The sequence below is a fragment of the Sardina pilchardus genome, chromosome 12, assembly GCF_963854185.1.
Source record: "Sardina pilchardus chromosome 12, fSarPil1.1, whole genome shotgun sequence".
NCBI classification, from domain to species: domain Eukaryota; kingdom Metazoa; phylum Chordata; class Actinopteri; order Clupeiformes; family Clupeidae; genus Sardina; species Sardina pilchardus.
Genome location: NC_085005.1, coordinates 33,036,766 through 33,050,038, shown reverse-complemented (window position 1 = coordinate 33,050,038; position 13,273 = coordinate 33,036,766). Strand labels below are relative to the sequence as shown.

At 47.4% G+C, this 13,273-nt stretch overlaps 1 protein-coding gene across 3 annotated transcripts in view; it reads left to right on the top strand.

Annotated features, from left to right (window-relative positions):
* snx9b (sorting nexin 9b) overlaps nt 1-13,273 on the top strand; it is a 32,648-nt gene that overhangs the window by 16,395 nt on the left and 2,980 nt on the right. Inside the window, exons 5-17 of one of the 3 annotated variants that reach the window (XM_062550386.1) lie at nt 63-125; nt 3,079-3,244; nt 4,814-4,940; nt 5,287-5,316; nt 6,320-6,404; nt 7,431-7,556; nt 7,798-7,915; nt 8,337-8,467; nt 9,140-9,246; nt 10,382-10,485; nt 10,751-10,828; nt 11,167-11,243; nt 13,060-13,149. In XM_062550386.1, the coding sequence (XP_062406370.1) occupies nt 63-125; nt 3,079-3,244; nt 4,814-4,940; nt 5,287-5,316; nt 6,320-6,404; nt 7,431-7,556; nt 7,798-7,915; nt 8,337-8,467; nt 9,140-9,246; nt 10,382-10,485; nt 10,751-10,828; nt 11,167-11,243; nt 13,060-13,149 (1,302 nt within the window). The remainder of the gene's footprint in view (nt 1-62; nt 126-3,078; nt 3,245-4,813; nt 4,941-5,286; nt 5,317-6,319; nt 6,405-7,430; nt 7,557-7,797; nt 7,916-8,336; nt 8,468-9,139; nt 9,247-10,381; nt 10,486-10,750; nt 10,829-11,166; nt 11,244-13,059; nt 13,150-13,273) is intronic. The other 2 variants (XM_062550388.1, XM_062550387.1) reach the window with 2 other exon arrangements.

The window sequence follows — 13,273 nt, the reverse complement described above, 5'->3', positions numbered from 1 at the left end:
CCTCTTCCTGTGTGCACGGGAAAGGTAGGCTCGTTTTGATGATGTCACGTCTCTCTCCCAAGGTGATTCTAGCTCAGCCGGAGACTCCGGACACCCCGGCCCTCTCCCCGGCCACTCCTGATGAGGTAACACACACACTCAGCCCTGCCGCCGGCCTGCATGGGATGGGGGGGGCTGTCGCATGGGCCCCCCAGGCCTGTTCATCCTTCCCCAGAGAAAAGCATCTCTCCCCTCGCCTCCCCATCCCCTCTCTCTCACTAACACACACACACACAAACACCACACACACACACCACACACCCTCGCCTCCCCATCTCCACACATACACACACACACACCCTCGCCTCCCCATCCCCTCTCTCACAAACACACACACACACACACACACCTCCCCATCCCCACACACACACACACACACCCCTCTCTCTCTCTCACACACACACGCATACACACACATATCTCACACACACACACACACACCCCTGTCCTCCTCATCCCCTCTCTCCCTCTCACACACACACACACACACACACACACACCCCTGTCCTCCTCATCCCTCTCTCCCTCCGTCTCCCCTGTCCGGTGTGCTGCTCCCCCTCTTCTCTCTGAGACGCCGTCAGAGATCAATGACGTGGAGCAGCGTTTGGACAACCAGCCAATCCCAGCACTGTTCAATCAAACTGACAGCGCCACCAGCCAATCCCATGGCTGTTCACTAAAACCGATCAGCACCACCAGCCAATCCCAGCACTGTTCAATCAAACTGATCAGCACCACCAAGCCAGAGCACCCCTAAATGTTATTGTTGAAATGTGAAGATACCAATCGATCAATCTGCAATGAACACCGGAGCAGTTGGTAGATGTTGTTGTTGAAATCTGTCAATCAAAGCCAGACCTGTCAATCAAAGCCAGTATTTGTCGATGTTATCATCTGTTAAGGAGGAGTTTGTGGTTTGTGTGTATTAGGATACATAGCTAGTCTGGCTGTCGCCATACTAAGCTCAATCGTTTAAGATTGAACGTTAGTCTGGGGAGTGTGCACTGTATTGATACTGCACAGGAGGCGCGTGTGTGTGTGTGTGTGTGTGTGTGTGTGTGTGTGTGTGTGTGTGTGTGTGTGTGTGTGTGTGTGTGAACGTTAGTCTGGGGAGTGTGCACTGTATTTATACTGCACAGGAGACGTGATCAACGCCATACAGTATTTTAAATGTACGCTTTTGGATAGTCCTTCAACCAATCTGACCAACAATCCGGGTGCGCCTTTTAGAGAAGCTAGTTTGTGATTGGACCCAGAAGATGTGGGCAGGAAGCAGGAGAGATAGATGTGCAGGTTTCCAGCCTGAGCTGCAGGAGGAAATCCAGATCGCCGGCAGATCAGGCAGGTTCACCCAGTCTAATATATACACTACATTAGATGGCAGATATTGAAGGAAGTGAAATTATAGTTTGATGGCCAAATGGTCCATATCACCACACCCTCATGCACACACACACACACAAGCAGACAGTGGAACCTGGCATGGTCTTGTTTCCCTTGCATATGCATGTTATTTGGTTTTCTTTTGTTTTCTGAAATGCTGAGACATGTATTTGTTTGTTCCTATTCGGTTGAACGCACGCATGCATGTGCACACACACACACACACACACACACACACGTGTAGAAGAGGACTTCCCCAACCGGAAGTCAGTATGACCTAAGTGTGTGTGTGTGTGTGTGTGTGTGTGAAAAAGAAAGAGAGACATCAGATTGCACACTCTCATGTTTAGTTTGGGGGTGGGTTTGTGGTCACCCATGGTCATTATGCATACTTAACTATTTGTGTGAGTGTGTGTGTGTGTTTGTTTGTGTGTATACGCATGTGCATGTACTCTTTGTTTGTGTGTGTGTGTTACAGTATGTATTTGTTTGTGCGTGCATGTACACCTGTGTGTGTGTGTGTGTGTGTGTGTGTGTGTGTGTGTGTGTGTGTGTGTGTGTGTGTGCGCGCTGGCCACTGGAGTGAGTGTGTGCTGCGCTCTGGTCATGGCTGATGTCCAGCTGATGATGATTGAGTGACTGTTGTGAGTTAGATCTTCCCACGCTAAACAAACAAACAAACAAACAAACAAACAAATAGGTGCCCAGAACGTCTCTTATTTCAGAACTGCTCCTCCTGTTGAAGTTGTGGCCATCATACACCCCTGACATCAGATGTGCTAATCTGTTTTTGAAACAGGAAGTGCTGACGGAGCCCATGACTGAGTCATTTCCTGTGTGTGTTGAGTTGTAGTCCAACACGATTGCTGAGTCTAGAGGACAGTTGAAGGACATTAGTGTGTAGCATGTAGCCTCCTCCAGGCTCCAGTGTAGGCAGCAGGATGATGGCGTGTAGCCTCCTCAAGCTCCTGTGTATGTAGCAGGATGTTAGCATGTGGCGTGTAGGCTCCAGTGTAGGCAGCAGGATGTTAGCGTGTAGCGTGTAGGCAGCAGGATGTTAGCATGTAGCGTGTAGGCTCCAGTGTAGGCAGCAGGATGTTAGCGTGTTAGCGTGTAGGCAGCAGGATGTTAGCGCATGTAGCGTGTAGGCTCCAGTGTAGGCAGCAGGATGTTAGCATGTAGCTTCATCTGGCTCCAGTATAGGCAGTAGGATGCTAGCGTATGGCGTGTAGGCAGCAAGATGTTAGCGTGTGGTGTGTAGGCAGCAGGATGTTAGCGAGTAGCGTGTAGGCAGCAGGATGTTAGCGTGTAGCGTGTAGGCTCCAGTGTACGCGCGGCTAAGAGACACTCAAGGCCTCCTGAGTAAGGAGTGTGTGGACGAGCACAAGTGTCTCTCCACCTGACAGGTGTGTTTAAGAACATGACCCTTCAAAGGTAACTGTGTCTTCTTCTCCCCTCTCCTTTTTTCCTCTCGATCTCTCCCCCTCCTCTTCTCCACCCTGACCCCCTTCTGTCCCTCTCTCTCTCTCTCTCCCTCTCTCCCTCCTCTCCCTCCCTCTCTCCTCCTCCTCCTCTCCCTCCCTCTCCCTCTCCCTCTCCCTCCCTCTCTCTCTCTCTCTTCCTCCTCCTCTCCCTCCCTCTCTCTCTCCATCTCAGGCGAGTAACGGAAATGACCCCTGGGCATCGTTCTCCACTAATGCCAACGCGGGGTTCTCCAACAACTGGGCGGCCCAGCCTCAGGGCACGGAGACGGGCAGGACCAGCACGCACGACCCCTGGGCCTCCGCAGCCCCGGCCCACCCACAGGCCTACCAGGGCCCAGGTCAGTGCCACCTGTGTGTGTGTGTATGTGTGTGTATGGTTTCAGTGAGGTAATGTTTTTCATGGTGTGTGTGTGTGTGTATGGGTTTTGAGAGGTAATGTTTTTATTGTGTGTGTGTGTGTGTATATGGGTTCAGTGAAGTACTTGTTTTCATAGAGTGTGTGTGCCCGATGTGTGTGTGCGTGCGTGCCCGTGTGTGTTTGTTTGGGCTTAGTGAGGTAGTCTTTCTGTTTTTCATAGTGTGTGAGTGTGTGTATAGTGCTGAGTCATATGGGCAGAGCCATACCGGTGGTTAGGTGAGTTCCTCTGTGGTGAAATCACTGACCCACACACACACACACACACACACACACACACACGCACAGGGTTTCTGTTTGAGATAGTTCTGCTGGGATAGTTCATAATATCCATTTTCTCTTTCCTTCCCTCTGCTGTGTAAAGACATATACCCGTATCCCTACCTCATTGACACAGGTATCCTCGAGTCTGACCGGCCCGTCGTCGTGTTTGAGTTGTTTGTCGTTGTGTTGAGTTTGATCGGCCTGTCATAGTATTTGAGATGTGTTTGATGATGTTGAGTTTAACAGCCTGTGGTAGTATTTGAGTTGTCTTTGATATTGACCTCATGGATGACTAGCCTTCTGCATGTGTGTGACTGAGAGGACAAAGCTGATGCACTAAATCTGAGCATGCCACTCAACCCTGTTACTCAGATTAAACCCCACTCAACCCTGTTACTCAGATTAAACCCCACTCAACCCTGTTAATCGGATTAAACTCCACTCAACCCTGTTACTCGGATTAAACTCCACTCAACCCTGTTACTCAGAGTAGACCACACTCAACCCTGTTAATCAGAATAAACTCCACTCAACTCTGTTCATATCGATCACCTCAGTGACAGAGCAGACACCACTCAGTAACACAGCATACATGCCTCATCCCTGTTAAATAGAAAAGGTTCCACTCAAACCCTGGTACTCAGAGTGGTCACCACTCAACCCTGTTCATATCACTCATCTCAGTAAGAGAGCATGCATGCCTCATCCCTGTTAGTTAGAACAGTGACACTCAACCCTGTTAATTAGAGCAGGTGCCACTCAACCCTGTTAATTAGAACAGGTTCCACTCAACCCTGTTACTCAGAGTAGTCATCACTCAACCCTGTTCATTTGGTTGAGAGGCTCTCAGTTGGTCATGGGGATCGTGTGGTTTTGCTGCACATTAAGAGTGTGATGTGTGTTTGTTTGTTTGTTTGTTTGTTGTGATCTGTGCCATGTGCTCGTAGTCCTCTGCTTGAGTCTTGGGTACCAATTTAGACCCCATTTAAGCCCCTCTACTATGAGGACCTGTGAATGTCTAACCATCTAATAGAGCTTGTCAAAAGGTCCCAGTAGCCATCAGCGCCATCGGCTATGAGAAAGTGGGATGTTTAGCGAGGGGCGGCCACAGGCTTCCCATGACCGCATGTGTGGGCCAGTCTACAAGGTCACAAAGGCTGTGATGTCGTCGTCTCATTATTATGTGTTGTGTTCTTTTTGTCCTTGCTGGGTTCCCGTCTACCACCAGGAGCAGATGATGACGAGTGGGATGATGAGTGGGATGACAAGTCGACAGGTGGCTACGGCGAATCAGAGGCAGGGGAGGGCGGGGCCATCAACAGAGGAGGGGCCACTGGAACCTCCATGAAAATCAAGTATGTTGTTTGTTTAGTAGCATAGTTAAATGTCTGTGATGGTGTGTCTGCTAGTTGTTTTTTCCCGATACACTTTTATAAAATTATTGTGTGTGATGTTAGATAAATAGATAGACTTTATTGATCCCTAAGGGGAAATTCAAGAAATGGTTTTCAAGTATGTCTGCCGAGGCTTTCCCTAATACGTTTTCAGCAATGACGTTGTACAGTATGTGATGTCTTGATCCCTTGGTGTAAATCGAGTTTGTTTTGAGTTGAGTTTCTAATAGCAGCACCACAACATCACAATGTTGGCACTTTTGCCTTCTACTTTAGATGATAACTATTCTGCTCATACTGTACCCAGACAGCAATCTGTGAAGAGCCAGACCCTTTGGTAAGCCATGCCCAGCTCGTCCTCAGGTTCCCCAGCCTCTCCAAGTCTGGTTCCTGTTCTCTAACAGGTTTCTTAGCTTCTTGAAGTATGGTTCTTGTTCTCTAACAGGTTGCTTAGGTTCTTGAAGTATGGTTCCTGATTTCTAACAGGTTTCTTAGCCTCTTGAAGTCTGGTTCCTGTTCTCTAACAGGTTTCTTAGCTTCTTGAAGTATGGTTCTTGTTCTCTAACAGGTTACTTAGCTTCTTGAAGTATGGTTCTTGTCCTCTTAAAGGTTACTTAGCTTCTTGAAGTATGGTTCTTGTTCTCTAACAGGTTTCTTAGCTTCTTGAAGTATGGTTCTTGTTCTCTAACAGGTTCTCCAGCTCCTTTAAGTTTGGTTCTTGTTACCCAGTTTCTCTTGTAGCCTTTTTCCACCGACAGAGAACTGGTACGGCTCCCGTTTGCATTTCCACCAAAGGAAAAACGTTTCAAAACGTGGCACTTTAGTTCAGAGCTGAAACCAAAACACTCTTTTTTTTCTCTCTCTGTGAACGTGAGTGAGCGTGACATTCTATCGTTCAGTGAGAAGAAGGCTAAAAGCAAACAGCTGTTGCCATGTGTAAACAAAACTAGGCAACTAGCAATTCAAGGCCTTACACAGCTGATGGTGCATTAACAGGAGACATGACTCCAATTCCTGTTAATGCATTCAATACCCTGTGTTGATGACACATCCTTAGTTCCGTTCAAAACTGGTGGAAATGCAAGCTGGTTCACAAGATGTACCATATACCATGGTTCAAGAACAGGCTCTCTGCTGGTCGAAAAATGCCCTAAGTGTGGTTATTGTTCTCTAGCAGGTTCCTCAGCTTTTCCAAGTCTGGTTCTTGTTCTCTAGCAGGCTCCTCAGCCTCTCCAAGTCTGGTTCTTGTTTTCTGACAGGTTCTCCAACTTCTCTAGTTTGGTTCTTGTTCTCCAACAGGTTTCCCAGCTTCTATAAGTCTGGTTCTTGTTCTCCAACAGGTTCCCCAGCTTCTCGAAGTCTGGCCCTGAGCTGTATCTTCTCTCCAAACCTACACCCAAAGGAAAGGACAGACTGCTAATCTATGTACGTTTCCCTCGTGTCCAACCCTCCTGCCTCTCTGACACCATTCCCTTGATAAGCACTACATTCATATTAACTTATTACTGCCCAACGTTGATACATTTGCTGGTCTACTGTAACATTCACATCAGGGGCAGCCGTGGTGTACTGGTTAGCGCACCGGGCTTGTAACCGGAGGGTTGCCGGTTCGATCCCCGACCAGTCCACCATGGCTGAAGTGCCCTTGAGCAAGGCACCTAACCCCTCACTGCTCCCCGAGCGCCGCTGGTTGGGCAGGCAGCTCACTGCTCTGGGTTGTGTGATTCACCTCACTGTGTGTTCACTGTGTGCTGTGTGTTCACTAATTCGGTTAAATTGGGTTAAATGCAGAGAACTGAATTTCCCTCACGGGATCAAAAAAGTATATATTCTATTCTATTCTATTCTATCTACTCCTGCAAGTCTACTGCAGTATTGACATAAAGCCCCCCTGCTGGTCTACTCTGGTATTGAGATAAAGGCCCCCTGCAGGTCTGCTGTAGCATAGATGTGAAGGCCCCCTGCTGGTCTACTCTGGTATTGAAATAAAGGCCCCCTGCTGGTCTACTCTGGTATTGAAATAAAGGCCCCCTGCAGGTATGCTGTGGTATTACCCTCTGCAGGTCTACAGGCCCCAGCAGCTGGTCAGAGGAGCTCTGTGATCGTTTGAATCCTGGGGTGCCTCTCATTCGTCTTTTTATCTATCCTCCCTTCCTTCCTCGGTCCTAGTTCGTGCTGATCTAGATAAAGAATGATGGGGCGGCAACAATGCTACAGTCTATCCAGTGTTCTTTATAGGTCAGTGGGGACGAGCCGGAGGACCGAGGAAGGAAGGAAGGATGGAAAGGAGGATGGATAAAAAGACGAATGCTGTAGAGTCTGAAACAGATACTGCAAATGACCCTCTGGCCCTGACTCTGATCAGGCTTGCATGAATCTGAGATGTTTGTGTGTGCATTGACCTGTGTGTGTGTGTCTGTGTGTGTGTGTTTCCTTGCTGTCTCACTGCAGATGGGTGAGGTTGGTCCCATCTGGTCGTACCCTGAGGCGGCGCTGGACTGTGTTGTTGCAGACCCTAAGAAAGGCACTAAGCTGTACGGCCTCAAGAGCTACATCGAGTACCAGGTCTCCCCCAATGTGAGTTCCACACAGCAGCTGTGCTGACCAATCATATCATTAGTACCAGGTCTCCCCCAATGTGAGTTCCACACATCAGCTGTGCTGACCAATCATATCATTAGTACCAGGTGACCTCCAATGTGAGTCCCACACATCAGCTGTGTTGACCAATCATATCATTAGTACCAGGTGACCTCCAATGTTAGTTCCACACTGAGCTTCTGGGCACCTCGGCTCTAACCTCTTTTCTTGTTTCTAGACCACCAACAGACCTGTCAATCACAGATACAAGCATTTTGATTGGCTGTATGAGAGGCTTCTGGATAAGTTTGGTTCAGCGGTCCCCATCCCATCTCTCCCTGATAAACAGGTGACAGGTAAGCTTGCCGTTCTGCCATATAATATGCTTTCTCAAATACACACACACACACACACACACACACACACACACACACTCTATGAACTTATGTTCTTCCACTATCCCTCCTTCAAAACTGTTAAATGTGACAGCTTAGTAAAGGATACGTAAAATAGAATAAAAAAAGCAGGTCACCAGTACGGATACTCGTTGCATCTTACATAGCACAGCTATGTAACATCTTACATGGCACACACACACACACACACACACATAGCACACTCATACACTCCTCTTCATGGTGTATGTACATCACGTACTTACTTATCCCCCTCATCCTTCCCTCCCCCCTTTTCTCCCTTTCTCCCCTTTCTCCTCCTCTCTTTCTATCCCTCTCTCTATCCCTCTCTTTCCATCCATCTCTCCCCCTTCTCTCCCAGGTCGTTTTGAGGAGGAGTTTATTAAGATGAGGATGGAGAGACTGCAGGGTTGGATGACGCGCATGTGTCGACACCCCGTCATCGCCACCAGCGAGGTCTTCCAGCTCTTCCTGACCTACAAAGACGAGAAGGTACGGCGGCGGGGGGGCATGTGTCTGTTATTACCAGGGCCAGTCTCCCCAGAGAAACTTGGGGTTCAGCACCTTGCTCAGGCATGACGATAGCAGCCGGGAACTGAGCCCACAACTTTTCTGGCCTTCTGTATGCTAGCCCAGCTCCTTAGCCACTATGCTACCACTAGCCCAGCTCCTTAGCCACTATGCTACCACCGCCCCATATCTTTCTGGCTTACTGCATGCTAGCCCAGCTCCTTAGCCACTATGCTACCACCGCCCCATATCTTTCTGGCTTACTGCATGCTAGCCCAGCTCCTTAGCCACTATGCTACCGTTAGCCCAGCTCCTTAGCCACTATGCTACCGCTAGCCTAGCTCCTTACCCACTATGCTACCACCGCCCCATGTCTTTCTGGCTTACTGCATGCTAGCCCAGCTCCTTAGCCACTATGCTACCGCTAGCCTAGCTCCTTAGCCACTATGATACCACTAGCCCAGCTCCTTAGCCACTATGCTACCGTTAGCCTAGCTCCTTACCCACTATGCTACCACCGCCCCATGTTTTTCTGGCTTACTGCATGTTAGCCCAGCTACTTAGGCACTACGCTACCGCTAGCCCAGCTCCTTAGCCACTATGATGCCACTGCCCATTGGTGCTGTGTTAATGGTGTGAGCTCTCTCCCCACAGGACTGGAAGATGGGGAAGAGGAAAGCGGAGAAGGACGAGGCGGTGGGCGCCATGATCTTCTCCACCATCGAGCCCGAGGGGCTGCCGGAGCTGGACCTCATGGAAGTGTGAGTGACCGTACTGCTAGAGTGTGTGTGTGCACATCACACCTGTATTTCAGGACAGGAGCAGAACAAAGCGGGTGCATAACAACAAAGAGGGAATGTCTGGACATTCTGGAACATATCTGGACATTAACCCTCTTTTTTTGATGACAGAACTGCCAGTGGGACTTACTGTGTGTGAGCATGTGTGTGTTGAACAGGTTTACAGTTTGTGAGCAATTTAAAGGAGTCCTAGAATTCAAAACCACATTCACCTTGTTCCTGTTGAATTTAGGCTGCGAGCAGTGTCCAAAGGATAACACCAAAGACTTTACCGCGTCCCCCGCCTGCTTTCGTATGCAAATTGGGAAATAGAAACAGCCGTGTTGAAATGCTCCAATCTGAACAGAGCTCAGATAACACGTAATAGGCGCCCATCCCCCTTTAGATACACCCCTCGGCCCCTCTCATTTGCATACCTTCGATTAATAATTCTTGTTAAACTGCTCTTACGATGCTAGTATCTAGATATGTGGTCTATGGCAGAGACGTTGTAATGCTAGCGTTATTACAGCTAACTTTGGAGAGTTACTATACTAAGAAATGTACTGATAAAACTTACCAATCTAACACATTCATTCTGTTGGGGAATCTGCTGCACTTCATCTTCGTCAGAACCTTCTTCTGACTCGGTTTATACATGTACGGCTGTATTCCTTATTTAAATCCATTGTTGATAGCTTTATCAAAGACTTTGGCTTTATTTACCAGCAGTAAAGGTAGTTTCACTTTGCTCTAGCTTCAGACCGGTGGATTGAGCCAATCAACTTTCAGGACATATCGGCCAATAGACCAATCAGCGCGCATCTCATTTGAATATTCATGAACTTGCTGAGTGGGCGGGAAAAACAAACTGTTTCATTGCAAGGCTTATTTATGACCTTGTATTAGGCGATCTAGCAGTGCTCCTGGGGCGTTTTCAGCCCCACAAATTTACATATGACATTATTTAGGCTCAAAGATCAATTTGTAATGGTCAAAAAATGCGTTCTATGACTCCTTTAATAGGTTTTCTAAAGCGATGGATGGCAGAGTGAAGGACCTGCTGACTGTGTGTGTGTGTGTGTGTGTGTGTGTGTGTGTGTGTGTGTGTGTGTAGAGAACAAAAGTGTGAGCAGTTTAACAGGTTTACTAAATCAATGGATGACGGTGTGAAGGACCTACTGACAGTTGGACAGGAGCACTGGAAGAGATGTACAGGACGTGAGTAAACAGCAAACAAACAAACATCCCAACAAACAAACATCCCAACAAAACAAACAACAGACAACGTATAGGACCTGAAGTGTGTGTGTGTGTGTGTGTGTGTGTGTGTGTGTGTGTGTGTGTGTGTGTGTGTGTGTGTGTGTGTGTGTGTGTGTGTGTGTGTGTGTGTGTGTGTGTGTGTGTGTGTGTGTGTGTGTGTGTGTGTGTGTGTGTGTGTGTGTGTGTGTGAGTGATCTGCTTTGGTTCTGTTCCACACCTCCAGCCCTGCCTAAAGAGTACCAGCGGATTGGAAAGGGGTTCCAGAACCTCGCATCCGTCTTCAACAGCAGTGGATATGAAGGTAAACTCACACACACACACTCCCATACACCCTCATATATACTGCACCACACACTTGTACGCACACACACACGCACACACACACACACACAATATCCTCCCACCCCACACAACCTCTCCCACCCATGCTGTTAGACTACTCAGTGCTCTGTTGAGGTGGTATTTGGTGCTTATAGGTTGATGTGCTTCTCTTGCTGTGTCCAGGAGAGGCCACACACACACACACACACACACACACACACAATATCCTCCCACCCATGCTGTTAAACTACTCAGTGCTCTAGTCTGTTGAGGTGGTATTTGGTGCGTAGGTTGATGTGCTTCTCTTGCTGTGTCCAGGAGAGGCCACTCTGACAGATGCGCTGACAGAAGCAGGGAAGACCTATGAGGAGATTGCTGCCATGGTGGCCGAGCAGGTAGGACACAGCTCTCTCAAAACTCCAGCGCCCCCTAGGCAGGAGGAGGGTGTCATAACAAGTCCTCTCTTTTTTGTTTAGCATGATTTTGTACTGAGAGAGCATTTGTGCTGAAACGCAGACCCAAGTGATGGGTTGATGGGTTGATAACAATGAGTTATTATAATGTTAGACATCTGTGTGGAAAATCATTGGAGTTCTCTTTTAACGCTCTTACCACCCCATAACACAACCATCGATAACTTGGAATAACTTTCTCACAAACAGTGGTATTAAGCTGTGATGGCGCCTTATAACATAATAACTTGTACTACTGCTCTGTTTGGTCTTTAAGCCGTTCCCTACAGGAGCATGGCTCTGGTAAGCACACAGTAATATCTGAACACATGATGCGGCGCCCTAACTTCAATGGTGGGCAAAGTGTCTATCAGCAGGTTATCGTGCGCAAACTACAGCTATCCTGTGGTGGGCGCATTGAGCGGACTCGTCAATATTTACACTTACGGTCTTGCCCATGGATTTAAATTAGTCAAGTCAAGTCAAGTTTATTTATATAGCACATTTCATACACAGAGGTCATTCAGTATGAAATTAGGAAATATGTTTAGCCTAATTATTCATTAAGGAAATATATTTAGCCTAATTATTAATTTTGTCTAAGAATTAGTTCAAGACTTTGCATTTTGCCCATCATTCAAATTAGGTCCCTCAGTGTCTACACTTTACCAGAGGTGATGTGAGTTGTCTTTCCCCCATTATTAGATATCAGACATTACTCGATATCATTATTAGATATCAGACATTACTCGATATCATTATTAGATATCAGACATTACTCGATATCAGACATTAATCAATTTCATTATTAGATATCAGACATTACTCGATATCATTACTCGATATCAGACATTACTCAATATCATGATTAGATATCATAATCAGACATTACTCGATATCATGCTCCTTCAGCTTCATGAGCACTCCTCTGTAGTGTAGTTTCACCATGCTGGATTGCACATAGATGCAGTGTTGTATATATAACTGGAGAACCTCTCGGTAAATGGCTCTGGGCAGCCAGTGCTCAGACAGTATGTCAGATACCCCCTCCCCCCCTGCAGAGGACTGAGATGTTCTCACTCATTACTGACCTTATTAGCCACCATTAGCATCCTCTCCATAATGAATACTGTGCTGTTAACCATCAAGCCTCATCTCCATGAATACTGTGCTGTTAGCCATCATTAGCCATAATTAGCATCCGCTCCATGTATACTGTGCTGTTAGCCACCATTAGCATCCTCTCCATAGCTGTATACTGGGCTTTTAGCCATCATTAGCCACCATTAGCATCCTCTCCATACTGTATACTGGGCTGTTAGCCACCATTAGCATCCTCTCCATACTGTATACTGGGCTGTTAGCCACCATTAGCATCCTCTCCATACTGTATACTGGGCTGTTAGCCACCATTAGCATCCTCTCCATACTGTATACTGGGCTTTTAGCCATTATTAGCATCCTGTCTCATGGGCCATACTGTATACTGGGCTTTTAGCCATCATTAGCATACTCCCTCATGGGCCATAGAGACCTACAGAGGTTTAGTCACTTGTGATGTTTGGCTGCCGACCTGTTTGGCTCCCTCATCTCCCTCATTCTGTCATTCTGCTTGAAAGCAGAAGTTCTTCCTCCTCCATCCATTTCTACTAATATCCTTAATGATTATGTCGAGTAGCTTGAGATTTGAGTGTTGAGGTGTGTGTGTGTGTGTGTGTGTGTGTGTGTGATCTCACCTCACTATGTTTTCACCCATCAGCCCAAGAAAGACCTGCACTATCTAATGGAGACCAACAACGAGTACAAGGGACTTCTGGGATGCTTCCCTGACACCATCGGAGTCCACAAGGTACGCCATGAACAGGAAGTAGAGTTGCAGCTGTGAGGGCTGCATTCTGTACCTGCATTGTGTACACTTACATTGTGTACCTGCATTGTGTACACTTACATTGTGTACATGAAGCAGTGGTGCG